The sequence below is a fragment of the Pimephales promelas genome, chromosome 21 (genome assembly GCF_988280905.1).
Source record: "Pimephales promelas chromosome 21, fPimPro1.hap1.1, whole genome shotgun sequence".
NCBI lineage: Eukaryota > Metazoa > Chordata > Actinopteri > Cypriniformes > Leuciscidae > Pimephales > Pimephales promelas.
The window spans coordinates 25,304,334-25,326,935 of record NC_142789.1 but is presented as its reverse complement, the minus strand read 5'-3'; the positions used below and the strand labels follow the sequence as shown (position 1 = coordinate 25,326,935).

The 22,602-nt window shown below is 37.5% G+C and overlaps 2 protein-coding genes across 3 annotated transcripts; both read left to right on the top strand.

Annotated features, from left to right (window-relative positions):
• Positions 1-145: 145 nt before the first annotated feature.
• On the top strand, positions 146-9,779 carry sypl2a (synaptophysin-like 2a). The gene is made up of 6 exons (XM_039673339.2): positions 146-351; positions 440-514; positions 5,469-5,581; positions 6,114-6,312; positions 6,515-6,691; positions 8,189-9,779. The coding sequence occupies exons 1-6, from the start codon at positions 337-339 to the stop codon at positions 8,309-8,311; spliced, it is 702 nt and encodes a 233-aa protein (XP_039529273.2). The 5' UTR covers positions 146-336; the 3' UTR covers positions 8,312-9,779.
• A 528-nt stretch (positions 9,780-10,307) lies between these two features.
• atxn7l2a (ataxin 7 like 2a) lies at positions 10,308-21,643 on the top strand. 2 transcript variants are annotated; one of them, XM_039673337.2, is made up of 11 exons: positions 10,330-10,462; positions 10,964-11,120; positions 11,241-11,309; positions 12,244-12,568; positions 13,412-13,650; positions 16,100-16,182; positions 17,146-17,357; positions 17,557-17,731; positions 18,402-18,523; positions 19,246-20,086; positions 21,334-21,643. In XM_039673337.2, the coding sequence occupies exons 2-11, from the start codon at positions 11,078-11,080 to the stop codon at positions 21,349-21,351; spliced, it is 2,127 nt and encodes a 708-aa protein (XP_039529271.2). In that variant the 5' UTR covers positions 10,330-10,462; positions 10,964-11,077; the 3' UTR covers positions 21,352-21,643. The 2 variants fall into 2 exon arrangements, with proteins under 2 accessions (XP_039529272.2, XP_039529271.2); XM_039673338.2 differs by lacking the exon at positions 10,964-11,120 and having other exon boundaries at positions 10,308-10,462.
• The last annotated feature ends 959 nt before the right edge of the window (positions 21,644-22,602 follow it).

Genomic DNA, 22,602 nt, shown 5'->3' with positions numbered 1-22,602 from the left:
TTTTTTTAATTAATTTGTGCCATTTTATAAAAGCAGTTTATTCATGACCACCAATAAAAGCTAAATCTTTTGTACACGTTTCTCTGTTTCTGGAGGGATCTGGCAACAGTGCAGTGCATTTACGCGTGTATGTCACTTTAAGAGAAAGTTGAAATCACGTGTTTCACTGTAGAAAGTTTGACAAGTTGGTCGACACAAGTCCTCTATTTTTCCCGCTAGCGAAAACCTTGAACGTCATTGTCGTGTGTACTCTTTTTCTGTTAATAACCGAAATCAGAAACTATCCTGGAATCGAAGTCTTTTCTATTAGCTACGATATAAAAACACGCCCAAAACATGGAAATCTTACAGGTAATAAACTAAACAGCCGTTTGGTTGGTGGTGTTTTCCGCTCAGGAGATCGATTGAAGGATTTCGTCTTTATTTTCTCCACTTACAGAAAATCATGTCGGGGTTTAGTCTGGATCTGGGACCTGTGAAAGAGCCACTGGGATTTATCCGAATCCTGGAATGGGTGAGTTGCTGCGATCATTCACGAGATCCAAATGTCTCATTGTATATTTTTTGATGGGACGGTCACTCGGTCACTATTTTTTGATGATACACTCTTGCAAATGTCTCTAAACACTGTATTATGCGATCATATCCACGCACCTTTAGTTTAAACGATGAAACAAGTTCGTTTCAGTCACATATGGTACTGTTGTTTTGTCAATAAGGGGCAACACCCATTTCAATTTAATGACAACCGGCTCAAAACTGGCATATTTTCCATTATTATGGTCATCTAGACATATACACATCTTTACATGTGTTGTCTGATAGGGATTGTGCTGTAGACATCTTCTCAAGCATACAAATGCATGCAAATTTATACAAGTCCTGCCTTGCAGAATTAAATGGTGTTTACATTGCCAACTGTAGGAGCAACCCAGATAGTCATGTTTGCCACATGCGCATAAGAGGCTCCTATGGTGGACTTTAGACTAATACTACATATACCACTTAGAACAATGGAAAATCTAGGCTATAAAGGCTATAAAACACACCTACCTGCAGGGTTCTCCGACTGATGTGGGTAACTAGGCCTCGACACACTCTCTGGAGGTCATTAACCTACTAAGAAATCAGGCTGGGTATGAAATTAACTTTTTGATTCAGTCTGATCTGATTTACGTGCTATACAATTAAGTTTCGATGATCTAGAAAAAAGTGTAATAGATTCTAGAATGTAGAAGCGTTCTTCAGAGGGTCATCTCAGCTACTTTTGCATGGCTTGTGAGCTAAATATATTTTTGTTTGTCCTCAGTTTGGTTGTAGACTAGACTGAAATTCAATCCAGTTGGTCTGATATAGTTTAGAAGCCCGGAAGTAGAAGCTAACAGCCACAAAATTCAGTGTTGACACGTGACACTGCGTAAACATAGACGTAAATATCCGACAGCACTGAAACCAGTCAATATCATTTTTAGAAGTGATGTTATATGTTCAGAAAAGAATCTCAGCTGCTTTTGCTGAAATAAAAGAGTTAAACAGCTTCTCAAACAATTTTGTCTATTGGGAATTGGTTGGACGGTTGTGGTTTGTTATTTAAAAAATAGTTGTGTTGTGCACAGATAAATCATTTATAATTGTGATGTAAAGTGACGTGAAGGTATACTCGGAATTTGTCCTCTGCATTTAACCCATCCATGTTAGTGCACACACACATTAAGAGCAGTGAGTAGTGAACACACACACACACACACACACACAAACCCAAAGCAGTGGGCAGTCATTTTTGCTGTAGCGCCCAGTTAGATGCCTTGCTCAAGGACACCTCAGTAACCTTTGGGTTACCTGTCCGACTCTCTAACCAATAGCCCACGACTACAATATTCCATGAAAAAAATAAGAATTGTCCATTTTGATTTCAATTACCCCTTTTCCACCCAAAAAGAACTGGTTCGGAACTGGTGCTGGTTCAAAGTTGGTTCGGAGTTGGTTCAACTTGCAAACCCGTTTGTTTTTCCACTGAGCGCCCAGGGAACGACGTCGTTACGTCACTGTGTACGTCGCTAGAAACGCTTGCAAGTACATTGCTTTGGGATTATCTCTAACTCGTGTACCAAGAAAGACAACTTTAAAAACAATTGAAATATGTAAGTCTTTTAATCTTTTCGTTTGATATGTAATCTTTTCTGATAAGTTATGTACCCCTGTCTTGTGTCTTTTTTCTTTTCATTTATTTCTTGTATATCGTGACAGTTTTCTTTTTTACTTATGTTTCAAATAAAAAAAATAAAAACGCTTGCGTGTTTCTGCAGTTTCTCCTGGCTTTGCGATGGTCAGAAAAGATGTTTAGAACACATCTAAACCCGCTCCAGCCCCCGACATAAGCATGATGCGGTAAAAGAACGGTTCTAGTCCAGCAAAGAGTTGGTGCCGCTTTGGAACCGGTTCTCCTGGCCGAGAACCGGTTCTTTGGCTGTCGAAACACAAAGAACTGGTTCGCGTGCAGGCACCGGCTCCGAACCGGCTCTCAAAATGCTTTGGTGGAAAAGGGGCTTCTGTGACTTTAAATGTTGTCTTGGCCTTTGTTTCTTGGCGACATCTTTTTTTTTTCTTCTCTCACCTGGCAGGTTTTACATCTCTTTTGCTTTTGCCAGACCCTTTGTAAACATTTGCACTTTGCACACAGTTTTGCTTTGGCTTTGCGAATCAGTATAATTCCGAACGTGCAAGGTGGTAAAGAAAAGAAAGGTGCAATTTAACACTATAGTGTGTTGTTTTGGATCCTTTGTGTGGAGGTAATGGAATTTCAGCAACTTAATCCAGGTGCTGTTTACAAGGGGGACACTTCATCACAAGCTCATTTTTGACGTAATCCCAGAAAATGAAAACCCACAGAGCAATGTAATTTGACTTGCATTAGGTGTAAATGAAGCTGTTATCTCATTAGATTGGAGATCTAGACAAGCTGGACTGGAAGTAGGAGCTAGGAAATAAATTGGTGTTTAGGGTGTAACGGCTCTGTGTAAAAGTGCTTGGATGTGGAGGAGGATATGGTTAATATGCATTCATAAGCTTTTTTTTTTTTGAGAATGTCCTGAATTGCAAAAACTGTAAGGAAACAGGCGGTTTGACACATTATTTACGCAAGAAGCAAGAATGTCAGCCACTCCCTACAAAATCAGCATGTGTCCGCAGTGATGTTTTTGCTTTTAACAACCACAACTCAGTCTTCCAGTAATAATACAACAATGGAGGGGAAGTATTGGTCGCTAACAGGTAAACCTCTGATCAGGTTGACCACGCTGGCCGGGACGGTTCATTTACACAAAGACGCTCTTTAATAGTCACTCGCTGTGTGTAGGTGTGCATTCCAGCGCGAACGTGGCATCTCGGCCCACCATGCGGTTCTGTTTGGTGTCAGGCACCCTTAGTTGGCTCGCTGTACTTCTCTGTGCCAAGCACCTGCACCACACACACGCTGACCAGGAATGAAGGCCACACACCCACTCTTAAGAATGCAGATGATTTTCATGGCAGCAAAAATCATGCTATTTTTAGAAACATTTTGGGGTGCAATCCAGACCAACGTGTCTCAGAGGATCAGATATCTGGTTTAGTGAAAGAAGTAAACAATCTAAACTCTGCTGGAAAATAGCCTGTTCAAATTTATCTGGATTAATTTATCACTTCAAACATGTCAGAAAAAAAAAATATATATATATATACATATGAAGAGTTCAGATGCAAAAGCCTCTAAATGCCATTTGAAATTTTCTTCTTTAATGATCATTTTTATCAAGCTTGTATATTTAAGTTCAGTGATTTCACTTAAATGGCAATGATAATTACCTATTAATTGTTATTTAAGTGAAATCATTGAACTTAAATATACAAGTTTGACAAAAATCATCATTAAAGAAGAAAATTTCAAATGGCATTTAGAGGCTTTTGCATCTGAACTCTTCATACATATACAGAGTACTATTTTCTGTGAATTATATAAAAGCTGTCAAGAAATGTCATATTTAAAAAATCTCATCGTAAAATGGAAGTCTATTATATTTTTCATATTTAGAAATTATATATCATCTGTTAATTCACATAAAATACAATTTTCGTAAAGACAATTAGGCCTATTTTTTGGACCGTTGTTATATTTTTCTCTGTGATAATTCATTTTTTTGCAGATCCCTAACATTATATATATATATATTATATATATAAATATTTTTATTTTATTTTTCTACATAAATAATACAGTGGCATTTAATGAGCTTTTATTTTCATTTTCAGTTTTAATTTTAATTTGTGTTAGTAATTTTGTCATATTTATTAGTTTGTTTTTTTTAAATCTCTTTAGCTTTATTATATTTCAGTTTAAATAATTAGTTGAATTGCACCTTAGCTTAAATTAGATTTGCACCTTAGCTTAAATTAGAAAAGCTGATCCCCATTCCCTCCCACAGAATTTCTCACAAAGGACTCCTGGGACAGAAATTCTGCATCCCACTATTGTTTTTCCTGTATTATATAGCAACTGTTTCTTAGAAGATCCTTCCATGTTTCTTAAACGGGGTTCCACAGAGACACTTCAGTGATTGAACAATCCTTGGAATGCTTTAATATATAGCTAAATTGTAAAACTTTAACTTGGTTTGAATATTTGTTTCCTTTCCACTGACTGACTCTCAAGCTGTGAGTAGAGCTCTCTTAAAGGGATAGTTCACCTGAAATTAAAGTCTGTCATTTTACCCACGAAAGAGTCATATGGTTAGAAACAATATGAGGGTGAGTAAACTATCGCTTTAATCATTTCGTCTTCACAATATGCTTAGTTTATCTTTTTTAATGATTGCTATGAATCCTGTCACTTTTTTAAGCAAAACTGCTTAGAAAGAGGGGGACAGACTGAGCACTGACAAAAGCCTGCAGATCTATAAATCAGAGCTGTGCTACTGTAGTTATTCTCACAATGTCTGTAAAAGCCACTTCCTGTGTGGAAGTGAGGCATTTGTAAAAGGAAAGCAGCGAACCACGTGCCAGGATATGTGTGAGTCAGCAAGGGAAAAGCATTGACGGATCAAACACTCAATCCATTTCACTCTCGTTTATCATTTCACTTTACTGACAGCTGGTTTAAATTCATGTTGAATTCATGTTTTTGGAGTCTTATTTTCTGTATACGTGGTGTGCTAAAGCAGTTAAACTGTCACTAATACAATTCAAACACAACCTATTCAAGTGATCAAAATAGAATTCGACTAAATAATTATAAGTCTAAATAAATATATATATATATAGTAGATGAAATTGATGAAAATAAATGTACACATTTTTAGATTTCTTTAAACTGAGCAATTGTGCATGGTTAAAGTCAGTGCTGATATCAGAACCGATATATGACAACTGCTCTGTAATGATTTCATAGAAAATGCTACACGGATGTCTTATTATCATGTTTATTGAGGTTTCAGATTTTCACCATTTGTGCCTTTGCCACCACTGGTGGTTACGTCGGATCGACTGTGGTGACCCATAACTGTGGTAAACCCGAAGATATCTCTGCTCATTTTGGATATCCTTTTAGGTAAAAAAAATTTCTTTTACAAATAATTTCAAAATAAAGGTATCTTTTTTTCATCGTTAAAATGCCGTTCAGCTGTTAGTCATGCTACGAGTAAGCCATTTACAGTTTGTAGAGATGCACCGATACTACATTTCTCTGCTGATACCAATAGCATATTATTTAGAATGATATCTACCAATACCTTAGTTTGATTTCTCAAGGAAACAAATCTCCCAAATAATGCTGTATACAGGGAACCCTCTCATTTGATACATTACTACAATATTAAAGGTTAAAATTAACAGAGCTATTATATTCAACTGGTATTTATTTTCAGATATAATAATTACAACTCGGTTGCACATAAGGTAGTTTTCATAAACATTTGTCTTAATGCGAATTCATTCAAACATAATTAATTCTGATCCTCTCTTTTTTTTAATGCTTAAATGCTTTTATCAGCTGAGACCGATTACTGGCAGATTCATCAGTGCATCTCTAGTATTTTGCTTAACATACAAAACATATTAAACCTGTGACTCCTACTTATCAGGCTCCCAAGTCATCCATATGACATTACTTATTGCAATAAGACGAACGTGAACGTGACCTACCTGCAGGGGGACTTCTCCTCCTCGGCTGAGTTCTTCGTCGCTGTGGGGGTCTTGGGCTTCCTGTATTGCACTTTCACCCTCATCCTGTACTTGGGCTACCAGCACGTTTACAGGGAGTCTAACCGTGGTCCCACCATTGTGAGTCATCAGTCTTTAATAGAAAACAAAGTATTCATTGTAAAGGCTGTACTTTTTGGAACTGACACTTCTGTTAACTGTACAAATATTTGTTTCTGTTATTCACATGCCATTTTCTTTTGACAGCAACTTGTACCATTTTCTCCTACAATTCCCGCGAACAAGGATTGCTAACCCAAACTTTTATCTGTTTCCTCTCCAGGATCTGATTGTGACTGGGATCTTTGCGTTCTTGTGGCTGGTGTGCTCCTCAGCCTGGGGAAAAGGCTTAACAGATGTCAAGTATGCTACAGATCCTGAAAGGCTAATCCATAATTGTCTGCCTGATGTATGCACAGTGAAGAGCCACCCCTCTATGGGCCGTCTCAATGCCTCTGTGGTAAGGATGACCTGTTAGTTCTGATCTCACTCTTCTTCATCAAATTAACCCTAGTTAATAGTTAATACCTTGAACATTTCTTTGGGCAATATTTTATTAGAGTTGATCTTAACCCAACATGTACCTCACATTACCTAACATTGCTCTGATTTGAGGCAGATCTATTTGTACTACTTTGTTTTGCACACACCTATAAACTGACCATGACAGACAGTTTTACATGTGATATGACTGTATATTTGATCAATTATGGATAAATGTGTAACCCTGTAAAGTTTACTGTATGACATTTGATATACTACGGCCTTCAAATTATGAACATGATGAAAACTTTGCTGAAAAACCTGTTGTACACAATCTACTACATGCATTCTATCGCATGATTCATAGGTGGTACTTTTAAGGAAGTGAAATGCCTTTTAGTATAATTCTAAAAACATCCTACTTCTATGAAATCTTTAAGAATTTATAAATGAAACTAACAATGATTATCCATTCATCATCATTTAGAAAAATATGTAAGTATTCAATATGACTCATCAAACTTTTGAGGAACATTTATTTGTACATCTCTCAATCATCATTGTATTGCATTGGAGTATATGTGTGCCCCCACAATAAAAACTACATAGCTTTGATCATAAATCTGAGCATTTAAATATCATCTTACTAAGAGCTTTACTGACAAGCATCTTTTGCAGCGATTTTTGTGTGAGCATATCAGTGAACTCCCCAGACCACTCGGTGAGTTTCACGTCTGTGTAAACTAAAGTTTTATGCGTTTTATGAAGGATTGTTCCTGTGCACCTATGCTACCATTGTCGAGGTGTGGCGTGCTACCACAGAATCCGAAAATTCTCGGGATAGCAGCAGAATATGTCTAAAAAACAATCTTAACCATTCTATTTCTTCAGAAACGATCTTAAAACAGGGCTTTAATTGTGAAATACCGAACTTGTCCTTTAAGTATCTTAGAGTTGAAATATGTTTGGGCATATATGTAATATGGATGACTTATCTCTTTTATTTCTTCACTCCAAATTTATTTTTTCTTTAAGTAATTTAAAGTGTAATTTCTTTCTCTCGGTCTGGTGGGAGATGTTTTTATTTTATGTATACTTGTCAGGTCTAAAATACTAAAATAAAAATAACACTAAGATAAAAATAAAAATCATAAAGAAATGATGAATTCAGCTTATAGCATTTATAATGAACTGCAATGCATGGAGCTTGCATGAACAAACGGTCTGCTTGATGAACGGATGAGTATACATTCTTGATGAGTATACATTCTTTCTGTAAACTTTTTGTGAGACTTGGATATGTTTTGTGTTGTATTAAAAAAAAAACTGCTACAAATAAAATTACAAAAAAAATAATAATAATAAAATAGTTTGTAAAATTACACCACGATTTAGCAATAACCTTAAAGACCTGTAGGAGAAAAGTGTGATTCATTGTCCTTCTAAATGTATCTTTCTCTTTTCTTTCTTCTAGCTTTTTGGATTCCTGAACCTGATATTGTGGGCAGGGAACTGCTGGTTCATCTACAAGGAGACTCCGTTTCATAAGCCGGCTAATCCACCAACCAACGCAGAGGAAGGAGTTTCCACTTCCTAATACGACAAGACTGCCTCCTTTCTCTCCTGTCCATCCGTTCATCAAGCAGACCACATCATCGTTTGTTCATGCAAAAGCTTTGTTTCTAGCTCCATGCATTGCAGTTCACTACATTATAAATGCTATAAGCTGAATTCATCATTTCTTTATGATTTTTATTTTTATTTTAGTGTCTGTTTGATGGCCCTGTCAGATGATAATCCTGTCAAGCAGGTCGTCTCAAGCAAACCAAATTTGATTAGATCATTAGCATTTCTAACTTGTGTTCTAGGTTATTAATGTTTTTCTTTTTATTATTAATTCGTCTAATTTGGTAAAAGATGACCTGCATCTCAATAACTCTAAAAATCCACTACAATGAACAGACATTGCATTTGAAAGCTTGTATGTGAGCACTTCAAACACTAGCACTCTAATATCTAGCTCTAGAAATTTAAAGCTTGACTTTCCCTGTAGTTTTTAAAAACTATTTATTGGTTTAAGTGCCTTTTCATTTACAATCACGATAGGATGTTTATGCACACCCAAAACACCTTGCGACAACTAAGTCCCCTTACTTTTGTCAGAAAAGGATAAACTGAAAAAAATAATCATATCAGCCTCTGATATTTGGTCTATAACCTTTATTTTACATCCTTGTGTGAATTCTCTGTGTTGACTCTTTTTGAAGTGGTATTTGGTAATAATAATAATTACTACGCCAAAGGCCATATTTCATTTGCTATCAGGAAAGATATGTTAACTATTTAACTAGTCATCGTTCAGCAGAAGAAATCACTTGTTTAGCTGTTTTTCTACTGTTCAGAGTAGTAATGTTGTCATTATTTGTATTTGGCTGTTTGACTTGACACTGAGAATTAAGTGTTTGTATCACATGGGTTGATGTTTTTATTTGCAAAAATGAACATTTAATTTTGTGCATCTGTGGCATGTTTTACCATCATTTTTTTACAGAAAGATACATTTTTGGGGATTGCATTCAGTTTAAACCTAAAATAGAGTAATTGTTCAGTAGCTGTGATTTGTCTGTGTGCAGTTTATGTTCTGTTGAAAATTGGTTGGTATTTGTTTAATTTTAAATTGGCATTTTTTTTAATTATATTCTTAATTAGTTGTTTTAATCATAAGATTAGATTTCTAATGAATATTCACTGGCACATCTAAAATTTAAATGATTTAATCTAGTAGACTTAAAGTAGACTTAAACTTAAAATGATTAATATAAATTATTATAGTTGTGAATAAAGGGGAAAAAATGTTCAAAGTGCCATCTAAAAATCTCAAGAGAATTTCCTCCTGTCACATACTGTCTAACTTTTGTCCTGAAGCAATCCTCAATTTTGGTTGTGACTTTTGGAAAAATATATGCCTACATTTTTGTTGTTGTGTTTTGTATCTATGCTAAGTTCAGAAGGAAAATCTCCACAAAGGCTGATTTTCGTTAGTATTAAAAGAGGAGAGATGTAAATATTGGTTCGTGTTTTATTTCCAAAAGGCTGCACTAGGTGGTAGTGTTGTAAACAATAAATTCATCAAACTAAATCACACTCATAAGTTTTTTGGGGGGATGAAGATAAAAAAAATAGGCAAATCACAACACTCGTGAATGATAAACGTGTGTATTACTGATGTTCTCCATGCTTTCTAACTAGAACACCAACGATTAAGTAAATGAAAATATATATTAAGATATTTCTCTGAATATTAGAACCATTCAGATTTTTTTTTTGCATGTGGTTAATCATCATGATTCTTATAAAAACATAAATAATTTCGTGTTTTTTTTTTAAATATTAAGAATGTGATATAGTTCTATTCAGTTTAATGTCAAATGGGTTTGACTCTTTGTACACTAAAAATAGCGAAAATACATCAAAACAAAAATAAAACAAGCAATAATTAATAAATAAAAACCAGATATAAAAAAATTCTACATTTCACAGAACAAGTGCGCGCACACGCAGGTTCCCTCTGCGCCAGCGGGAGCGCGCAATGTGACGTCAGCGCCTTGCCGCGCAGTGATGATGGCGGTGCGTGAACGCGCAGTTAAAGTAATGGCTGCTCTGGAACGGCGGGTGCCTTGTCTCGATGATTTCGTGGGCCAAAGCTGGAGCGTCTGGACGGAAAGAGCCAACCTGACAGCATCGGAGGGTGAGTGAGCACTTCGTTGCCGCTATTTCTCCATCAACCACTAAAAAGTCTCACGGATGTGCTTTATTTTTCGTGGAAAAGGCACGGCATCCCATACCATGTTACCCAAACAAAGAACCTGCCGGGTCCTAGTGCCGGCCGGTTTACGCGCTTGCGCTCTCTCTCAGATCAGTGTCGTCATAATAGAACGTGTTCCGTGTTCGTTTTGTCTGGAACTTCAAATGTAGCAAACGCAATCAGTTTGAAACCACGAATCTCATTTTGTCATCGGGCAGATTATCAAATCAGTTAATAGTGCAAGCTTCATTTGCAGGTAGTTTTTATTTTGGCCCCACCCACAGAAGAGCTTGTGCTTCACAGATGACCAGTTCTTGGCACAGATTGCATTTCACATTGAAAATCTTGGGGAATTAAACCTAAACTATTGGCTTGATCCCATATTTTTACTCCCATTAAACATCATAGTATGCGTAATTCAATACATGTCCCTTTTTCTCACAGTTTTGACTCCATATAGTGCATTCAAGACTGTAACCATCTATTCTGGACCAAATATAGTCCACCTTAGAAGAACCCATCATAGATCTGAATATTGGAGGGGACACATCCTTCTCAATGTTTACCATGTTTCCGGCCTTTTGGATTGTTGGATTTGAAGGTTGGATGTATATAAGAGCCCCATATGTGTTGGTAAAGCATTGATGGATAATGCTTGAATAAAGGTCATGTTTTTATGTACGCTCTCTCTCTCTACACTTCCTCCAATCACTTTTCATAGGGTCCGATGGAGATGAATACAGCAAGAATGGCAAAAAAACGATGGAAACCATGACGCTGAGGAAAGAGGGTATGCGTTATATACTTCGATTTCATCAGGAGACGGCGATATTATCATTAAATGACTCTATTAGTGATGGATAAGCTCAATAATTGGCTGGTATTTGGCTGTTTTGAGATTATCAGCATTAACAAATAATGTGGTGGTTCTTCCTCTCAGGTCGGTGATCTATAAACAGTCTTATAAATGTATAATAAACATGTTCTTTTGTGAAATTCAAGTAAGTGTCAGAATTTTCCTTCAATATCAGTAGTTTAAATTCAACAGCTATTATTATAATGTTATAAAGTGAATTCAGGATAAGGTGAACTCAGGTAAATTACCCAGTTTAAACAGTGCAATTTACCTAAATTCAACCTATCAGCATTAAATAATCCATTAATTAATTTCCAATTGGAAATTCCCACATTGGTTGACCTGTAAACCCATTGTAACATACTGTAATTTCATCCTTGTAGTAAAAACCCCTTTTAATTAACATTTTTCTAATAAAGAGTTTTTCAAAGATGACTAAGAAAGTAGTGGTCAACATAAATGTATTTGTTTTCTTTAAAACAATACCAATGTGGTAGCTTTGTCAATATGCACAATATTTGTCAGGTGAGACAAAAAATTGCTGGATTTATTTTTTTAATAAACAATTAAGAAAATTACTGACAGCCTAGTTGATGAATATATATTGATTCTGTTTTAAGTGAGTTTGTGCAAGCACACATTTTGCTTTTGACCAATGCTGATAACCTTAAGATAATCAAATTTTGTTTATTTTGAACAAATAGCTTAAACATAATTTCATAATATTGGACGGCCAGTAGTATGAGCTGCCTAGCATGTTTAGTTAACTTGAGTCCTCTCTGGAAAAATGTCTGTATTTAGAAACATTTTCTGTAGTATGAGTTTTCGATCATCGCTAATTTGTCCCTATTGTTTTGTGCTTCTGCAGATATGTCCATCTTTGGTCATTATCCTGGGCACGATGACTTCTTCCTGGTGGTGTGTGGCCACTGCAGTCAGGTGGTGAAGCCTCAGGCATTCGAAAAACATTGCGAGAGGAGACATGGCCCTCTGGGTAAGCTCTATGCACACCTCCGCTCCACCCCACCTCCACCTCAGCAGCAAAGACCTCGCCACGGACACACCCCTCCCTCCCACGGAACCTCCTCCTGGAGTGGCAGGAACCAGAATGTCGGGCCCCCGCGGCCGTCTCCGCAATCTCCCTCTACTCCGCCTCAATTCAGACACTCAAAACCTCCGAAAGATGGAGTTTGGTAAGATTACGAATCTGATCTTATTTTATGTTTATGGAATAGTTCACCCAAAAATGAAAATTGTCATTTGTCGTTTCAAACCTCTAATACTTCTGTTCATCTTCGGAACACAAAATTTCATCATCTCTGTCTATTTTTGGAAAGTCTATTGACTCAAAACTCTGATGTTCAAAACGCTTATGAAGAGATTATAAAAAAAACAAAAAAAAACTTTGAATCAAGTTTTCTGAAGTGACGTGATCACTCTATACGATGAACAGTTTTAATTTAAAGTAAAGTAATCACATATTAACATTGATCAGCGAACATAAACAGAAGCTCAACCATACTTTCTTGATGCGCAAGAATAAACCTCATTGGTTCTTGCAGAAGCTCAAATGTGCTGGAATGACGCATGAGAATGAACCTCATTGGTTCTTGCTCCTCAAGTGCGCATGCTTGAGCATCCGTTACCAAATTTGAATGCAATATGTGTGTTCGCTGATACATATTGTATTTATATGTGAATAAAAGCCTAAATTAAATTTGTTCATCAAATAAAGCGAGTCTCTTCAGTTGGATTAAACTGCTAGATTAATGGATTTATTTCACGTTCTCATTTTGATGCGTCAGAGTTTTTTGTGAATAGACTTCTATTGGTGGAACAAAAATCGTTGTGTTCCAAAGTTGAATGAAATTCTTATGGATTTGGAACAACATGAGAGTGAGTAAACGATGACCGGATTTTCATTTTTGGGTCAATATCTCTTTAAAAGAGTGTCTGAAGCGTAAGAATCTGATCATTTATGGTTATTAGCAACATAGACAATCTGTATAATTCATAAACGACAACCTTTTCCCCAGGCACTCGCCTTCAAACTCGAGTCATTCAGAATCAGCTGTTTTTAAGCAACCGCCTCCCATCGAATCCACGCGGAGCTCCCCTCCTCCTACTCTCAGAGATCCCCCATGGCCACATGGAGGCCCATCGCCCAATCGGCCTTCCTCAACTGAGAGGCCTCAATCCCAGAGAGGCGAGGCTGCCTCGATCCCTATGGCCTCCGGACACCTCCGTGGGCCGAGGACGTACAAGATGGCTCTCAGTAAGTCCTGACTGGAATTAGACTGATATATTGTAGATCTTATGTAGCTCCGCCCCTTTTCAGCACTGCGCTCGTTGTTCTGTCTTCCGGATTATATTTCCACAGCAAGAAGGTAAGATCTTACGGATTAATGAGTGAACATCTTATTTTAAAATCTTGACATTTGTCATCGCTTCAAACATTAAAAATCTCTTGATAACTTCCGTTAATTTTACAATAAGTAAATCCACTTGACCAGCTAGTTACACTTCGACAGCAACGCCATTGAAATATACAGAGCAACCGAAAAAAAGGAAGTTCAAACACTAAAGGTGGCTGTGCACTTGTTTCTATAATTTAATAATCATCACTTGGCTACGTTTGCATCCAAATTAAACTACTTTGGGTGTACAAAGGATGCTTGTCTAATTATTAATGTATATGTGTAATTAGCCCCCAAAGTCATGTGATTAGGCAGTACCTAGAAGAGTAAATCTAAGCATAAAACCATGGTTTAGCCACAGAAAGGTCCTATACATATAAGTTAGGTAAATACAAAATCGCATGAACATCAACACTGTACACCGTGTTATGAATTTAACAAAAACTAGTCCAAAATGGAGAAGTACTGACAAACTGAGGATAGCCTGTCTGCTTCCAAAGGAATTAAGACTGTAAGTAGCAGTCAGGCACTTCTAATCAAATGCCTTCGATTAACTGATCATCAGCATGAGTGATCGACTCTGTTAAAGCAGGAGTTTTGTGGTCTGGAGCCTTCAGGTGTGTGTTAACACAATGCCAAGGTGGAAAGATGCCAGCAATGATCTTGGAGAAGCAATTGTTGCTGCCATCAATCTAGGAGGGTTTATACAGCTTTTTCCAAACTATTTGAAGTCCATCATTCTACTGCAAGGAAGATGATTCACAAGTGGAAAACATTCAAGACAATTGCCAATCTTCCCATGAGTGGATGTTCCAGCAAATTCACCTCAGGGTCAGATGGTGCAATGCTCCCAGAAATCATAAACCCAAGAGCTTCACCTCAGACTCTAGACGCCTCGGTTTACATGTTACAGTGACCGTACAATTAGAAAAAGAGAAAAAAAGGAGAAAGCCTCTTCTCTCTGAAAAGAACATGGCAGCACAGCTTAGGTTTGAACAAACCACAAGACTTCTGGAACAATGTCCTTTGGACAGACGAGACCAAAGAGATGTTTGTCCATAATGCACAGCACCACATTTGAAGAAAATCGAACGCAGCATATCAACACAAACTCCTCAACCCCAACGGTCAAGCACTGTGGTACAGCGGTTATGTTTTGGGCTTTGCAGCCACAGGACCCCATGGGCATCTTGAACATGAACTTCTCTGTATACTAGATTCAAATATAAAGCCATCTGTCCGACAGCTAAAATTGGGTCACTGATCCCAAGCACACTAGCAAATGGAGAATGGCTGAAAAAAATGAAAATAATCAAGGTGTTGCACTGGCCTAGTCAAAGACTTGAAATGAAATGCTTTGATGGGACCTTAAGAGAGCGGTGCCTGACCAGGACCTGTGGACAAACAAATGCCCCACAAACCTCAATGAACTGAAGCAACATAAAGGAGAGCGAGCCAAAACTCCTCCACAACGATGTGTGAGAGAGATAGTCATAAAGAAAATGATTACTTTGAGTTATTGCTCCTAAAGGTCGTTCTACAAGCAATTAAAGGAGTATTTCACTTTTTTAAAAAAAGCTTTTGATGATAATTTACTCACCCCCATGTCATCCAAGATGTCCATGTCATTCTCTCTTCAGTCGGAAAGAAATTAAGGTTTTTGGTGAAAATATAATGGACTTCAATGGGAACCAAACGGTTCAAGGTCCAAATGAGAGTTTCAGTGCAAACTATTCAAAGGCCTTTAAACGACACCAGACGATGAATAAGGGTCTTATCAAGCGAAACAATCGGTCATTTCAAAAATAAATAAAGTTTAAGTTTTATACGCACAAATGCTCGCCTTGCTCTGTTCTTGGATTCGCGTTCGTGACTCTCCTGTTCGAACTAGTTCATCACAATGAACGAATCTTTTTTTCGAGTCATTTGGTTCATTCAACGAATATATTATTAAATTATAAAGTAAATTTCAGCAAAAGTTTTTTTTTTTTAAATTGAACTACTCCTTTAAATCATAGGGTGTACCTGGTCACACAACTTTTATGTAACTCATTTTGGGTTTAGTTTTGTTAAATAATCACAGTGTAATGTGATTTTTATCTGAGATTGTTTTTACCTAATTTTAAGACCTGCTAAAGACCAGATTTTATTATTATGTGAAACTATAGAATTCAAAATATTTTACTAAATCATTACATTTAGTATTATAATAATAAATATTTAAATATTTATTTTATACTCTCGTGTGTGTATATATATGGTCATAAAATCATGAATTTGACCAGAACTTTTCTAAATTTTCTGCAGAAAAAGAATGTGACCTCGACAAGCACTGTGGTGTGTTGGACCCCGAGAGAAAGAAAGTTTGTACTCGACTTCTGACCTGCAATGTGAGTTGACCATCTAACCATAACCTGTTTTAGTGTGCAATGTTTCTTCTTCTTCGTAGTGCTCTTTATTCATGCAGGAGCGTTTGCGTTTGCTTTTTACTGTCCTGTAGTAGTAATAGTGGAAACATATCTTGCCATCAGTGTTGAAGCCCTTCTCTGGACACTGCTTTCAGTGTGTGTAGACAGACAGGAAGTTCAGCCGACGTGACTAACAGGAAATGGGGAAGGGATTACAGGAAAAGCCTCTCTTCATTTGTGTAGCACGGCTTCAGGTTTTTGTTAAATCAACAGAAATTATCTGTATGTAGGACTAGTCAGTGCAGCTAAAATACAAATATAGCAATTCATGAACCTCTGTTTTCCTTTTATGTTGTATTTTTACTAAATCGCATCATGAGAAATATATCATAGGAAGTTGGATGACAATATTTGAATGATGAATGACTAAAGAAGTATTTGGATAAAAGATTAACAATTTGATATTCATGATATGAGGTGAGATTGTGAAGCCGTCTACTGCTGGAGTAAGAAAAAACACATTAAACGGCGTGTATTCAAATCATTGAGGGTGAAAACTGAATATTGCAAAGTGATTTTGAATTGTTATATCAGGCATGTTTACTCGGGTACCCAAATTAAGGAGCAATCTGTCTTGCTCTACAGCTATATTGTTTTTCAAAATCTAGGGCTTAGTGCTACACCTTATATTAAGTGTTTTTGGCCATACATTTAGAATAACGCATTGTGCAGTCATCAGGGTGAATGCTTCTAAATGATTTAATCAAACTACACAATCCCTTAAAGGCTTTCAAGTGCTCAATATTCCACAAAGCCAAAACCACAATTCCTGTTGAAAGCCATTGCGCTCTCATCAGTTCAAACCAGTTAGCATATGTTTTATGAATGAAAGTGTGTTGCAGGGTTTCAGTCCAAAAAAAACCATCATCATCATCTTTCCTCCAGATTCATTCCATTCATCAGCGCAGGAAGGTGCAAGGCAGAAGTAAAAACTTCGACCAGCTGGTGGCGGAGCTGAAGATGAGTTCGAAGGCTCGGGATCGTGTGTCTCAGGCCCCGGAGAGTTCAGCTGCTCCGACTGCAAGCCCAGAACCTCCCAGAGATGCACCTGCACCGCCTCTCTGCCGGAGACCTCTGACCAACAGCCCCGCATTTAGGTTAGAAACACAGATTATCAGAAAAACCGAATCAAGCCCAGTTTTTTGTGTGTATAGATACATAATGTATGAAAAGTCACAAAATCTTATTCCACTGAGATGAAGGGAAACTTTCTTTGTTAAGTAAAAGTCGATTGGGGTCGTATAGACCCCATGACCCGATTGAGGGGCTACAGACATCTGTCTGTTTGTGTGGCAGAACACCGACATTATCTGAAAGCGTGGAGGAGGATAAACCCCATCTGGAGGATGGCAGCACACGACCACACTCTCCTCTCACCCAGGCCAACATCTCAGGTGATGAGAGCGAAGGAGAAGGGAACGATGACCCCGCAGACTGGCACTCAACTCCGTGGCATCCCAAACCAGCCGCGGTACAAACAAACACTTACACCGTGTCATCTAGGATCACTATAATTACGTAATAGCCAGGCTTTAAGAGTTGTACATGTAGTTAAGGTATGCATCACTGTTATAATTATTATAATCACTATTATCATCATTAGGCTTAAATTTGAATAAACCCTTAGTAACTGCAATGCCCTGACGACCAACCGCAGAGTTGGTCTCTGTTTTTATGAGGACACTAATATAGCGGCTTAAATAAGACATTATAGTACATTGGGTCTCATTTTACTAAGCATGCATACGCACAAATTTGTGTGTGTGTGAATTCTGCGTAGAAATTCACCCAAAACGACTTATTTATTAATTAATAATGCAATTTATATTTTGTCTTAAATATATATCATCATATGCAGCTTTCACTGTATTATAGCTTCAGCTGCAAGGTTTCTCTGAATAATGCAGATATACGCGAAATCGCGAATGTACAGCTGGCTAATGAAAGGTTTGCATAAAAGGTGTTTATTGTGTTTGAACTGGTTTTGAGAATTACATTTTCGTCATTGCTTGAGGATTATTAGTGAATTTGACCCATTGTCTGTCTGTGGTCTTTAAATACTAACTCGTTATACAGTCATATATTTGAAAGAAAGGTTTTTGTGTTAATGTTAATTTTAATCCTTGACTTTCCCCCTATAGCTTTGTTCATTTGGGAGTCATTCCCTGGGTCACGGTGTCTTCACTTTCGATCGACGATTGCACCATCTACGGTCTGCCATGAGTGTCATGGTGGAGAACCACCTCAGCGCACATCTGTGGAAGTAAGAACCTCCTGACTTATATATGCCCTATCATAACAGAATGATTGTGTTATAGATGCAAACAGTGTGGTCATATTAACAAAAGGCTCAAAAGCTCATAAATGTATGAATTATTTTTTTAAATAATTTCACATAAATATATGAAATTATATTATGAATCGTGTAAAAAGCTTTTATTTTTTTTATTTTTCAAGTTTTATAACAGCAATGAGAATCACTTATTCTTTTTTTCAGACCCCAAAAGGATTTTCTTTTTTTTAATGTAATGGTTTCATTCTGTCATGCTTTTGCAACTTTTTTAAAAAAAACAAAAACTTTATGCTGGTCGCCATTCACTTCCATTATATGGACGAGCAGGAGTGGGACATTTTTAATAACAAATCCTTTTGTGGTCCGAAAAAAAAAAAAAAGATAAGGGCATTTAAACTACACAAGGGTGAGTAAATTATAACTTTGTTTTTGTCATTTGTTTTCTGGGTAAAATGTGAGCGGGACTTGTTCTTGAAACTCTCAGATTATGTGCTTTGAGCCTGTTCCAAGATCCACTAGCTGCATGGTATTTCTTCAAGGTAGCTCTAAGGTTAATCTCCATTAGTTAAAGCTCTTCAGACCTTAACGAAACCGATTTCTTTCTCACAAAGCTGTGTCCTTACTCTCTGTACTGCATGCGAAAATCAATGTTCTTCTGATTTTTTTCCCCCTGCTTCCTCTCCTACTCCCAGAAAAATACCTCAAGCATCAGATCCTCATTCCCAGAGTCCCCCAGCCAAGCCTGCAGCTGTTCCTGCCTCTCCTTCCTCCATTTCCCAGCATTCCAAACAGAAAGTAGGAAGTCACAACCCGACTTCTCTCAAGACTTCCTTCTACTCTTCCCACGGACCAGGCAAGGAGCCAAACCCACAGAGTTCATCCACCAGCAAGGCTTTCGGTCAGTCCGAGAACTCGGGGGGTGGGCAGTCCACAGCCTCCCCTTCTAAACTCGTTCGAACTCCTGCTCAATCGGGCCCCGGTCGGCCCAAGAATCCGGTCGGCCGCCCCAGCAAACATCAGCTGCGTCTCAGGGAAACAGATCGGACGTCCACGACGGACTCCTCTGCACTGCGCAAACGGAAAGCCTCTTTCCAAGAGTCGGACGCCGTCAGCCCGGACAAGAATTGCATGTCCCAGAACAAGGGGCGGCCCCTCATCAGCAAAACGCCACCGTCAGCCTCTCACGGACAAACTAACGGCTCGCTTTCGCCGGGAAGCAAGCCGCGTCCCCAGCTCGCGCCCTCGGATTCCCACGCGCCCTCCTCGTGGGCCTTTAAGAGGACTCACCCCCCGGCCCACCATTCAGCGCCGGACGCTGCCCCGCACAGCCGAGGAGTGGACTCAGGACTGCACGGCAGGGTGGCCAGCTTTGACCACAAGGGTTTGGGGAAGAAGCGCAAGAGCAGCGGCTCCTCTTCGCCCTCCAAACCCCACCGGCTGCCCACCTCCCCTCATTCCGGCTTCTACCCCTGGAAAGAAAGCAAAGGGGCGGGACTCTCCATAGGAGGAGAAAAGAAACTCAGCACACAAAAGGTGAGCAAATGTTTAGTTTCGTTCGTTCGCTCGTTTTTAATATCTCTTTCTACTGTAACTCTTGAGATATACAAATCTATTGGTAAATTTCATTAAAGCCCTTTTAAAAGCTTAAGTAGGCCCAGATTTAAAGGGTTCAATTACTATTTACAATTAATTACTACTTTGACACTTCAAAAAGAGGTGTCGTGAAACATCCATATTAATTGAGCAGTTTAGTCAAAATGTTCTTAAGAGGCTTCATCGCTTTATATGATGAACAAATTGAGTTTGACCTTTTATTCATATATTTATCAACAGTCAGTTAACGCATCAGATGTGATAAATGGAAGCTCAAGCATGTTCGCTTGATGTGCGAAAACCAATGAGGTTCATTCTCGTGTTACGCAGGAGATTATTACACCAAGATTTCTCACACTATCTTTCACCGTCATTTCTAATGGAGCACGGGTACTGATTATCTTCTTTTTGAATTTTGGCGGACCAAATATTGTATTTTCAGACTTTTATCCATTAAGTTGAAGAACGTTTTTAGACAGCCAAACATTAAGCTCATTCAAACACTCCAACAAGGACTTTATGGGAATTTAATTTAACTTGTAGGTTTAGGGCGCAATTCAGTTAATTCCTTTTCCTGTTATGTCATTTCAACATCATGTACAAATTCTAAATTTTTCCTAATTCCTTATCAATAAAAGTGTTAATCTGTAGATTTCTCCTGCAAGAATGCATTGACAAAGTGATGTTAAAAATGTTGTTCAAATAAATGCTGTTTTTTTTACTTTCTATTCATCAAAGGAATATAACAAATGTATTATGGTTTCCATAAAAAGTACAAGAACTATATTAAACTGATAAGAAATGTTTGAGCAGCAAATCAGCCTATTAGAATGATTTGTGAAGGATCATGTGACACTGAAGACTGGAGTAATGATGCTGAAAATTCACTGGAGTAAATTTGAAGCGTATTATGCAGTCGTGCTTGGAGTCAATTGTTTTATTTGTGATAACGAAATGAAACATGCCAAATTGTGCAGATGTAACTTTCTTATATTTTACAATATTTAAGTATAAAGAGTTTTTTAAAATGTGTTTTGACTGTCATTTTAATTTAATGCAGCCGTGTGAGTAAAAGAGACTTTAACTTCGACAGCCTTACTTTCATATGCAATGTGCCCTTTATGAGGGGCTTGGGTATAATATGGTTTATTATCATATTAATTGTTTTCCATTTCCTTTTTTTGCAGCCAAAATTGCACCACTGAGAGTGCCAGCCTTACAAGCCACTAAAAGAGCGAGCCCTACGAACTCTACCATATAGAACTATGGACGCAGGACTCCGGATGGTTGACTGACTGTTTGAATTGTGTGTGTGTGAGTGCGCATGTTTAGCTACTATGAATGTCTGTCTGTTTGCGTGAATGTATGTGGACGTGTATGAAACAAGATGGGGGAGTGAATTTCTCTGTGAATTCAGAAAATACCTCAGAATCTACTGAATAATGCTGCTACGTAAATGTTGTTTATAAAATGGATTAAAATATTCTTTATACTCAGCACTGTCTGTATTTCACTCAATGTTTTGTTTTAAAAGTAAACTTTAATGAAATTGTATGTATGTTTGAGAGAAAGAGGTGTGTGTATACAAATTATATTTATTTATTTTATAAAAAAGTATTTTTAACTTCACTGAACTAAATGTTTTAAGCATGTTTTTAAGCAAGTGTTTACTTCATACATGGTCTGAGTTTTATTTTATTTTATGGCCCTAAAACTTAATCGTCTTGAATGTGCTCTTTTTATACTTAATCCATAAATCTGTTTTAAAAAAATCCATATGCATGAGATGCTGGAAAAATAATGGAAATCCATTGGTCAGTGGTGTGGAACCCTGTATTTAAGAACACCACACCTTTTCTGCCAAGTGTACAAAAATGACAAACGGGTCACTGGTTCGCCTCTAGATGTCTTGCGCATACATTACTCTGGCAAAATCTTAGCTGTTAAATATTAAGTAGGTTAATGTTACGTATCATGTTTATTTTGAATATTTAAAAGGCTATGGCGACGTTCTTCTGCTATTTTCCTATGGCGAACGCTTTTTCATGAATATTAATGTGATCTGGCTCGGTAACTTTCCAATCGCAGCCATAGATGTGTATACGTAGACTCACGTTCGAGCGCAGCGGGCCTGAATCTAGTTTCTAGGTGTGAAACCTCTTTTATATTCCCGAAGAAATTTGATAACTTTTTATAGTTGAGAATGTGTTCGTTTATTTTTTTATATGTATTAACTCAATATTCCTTGTTTTTAATATGGCACTTTGGTAATGTGTTTTCTTTTACTATGCTAACCTCTTAATGTCGTGTAAGCTGACGCCTTTGTCTTGTTGTGTTGTGTTAGTTTAACAAAATCATCTGATGAAGTGTTTCATGCGTTACTAGTACTACCGTTAAATGTTTACGGACCGCTCCAATATGGCGGACAGCTCATATTAACGGCCGCAAAGGAGGAA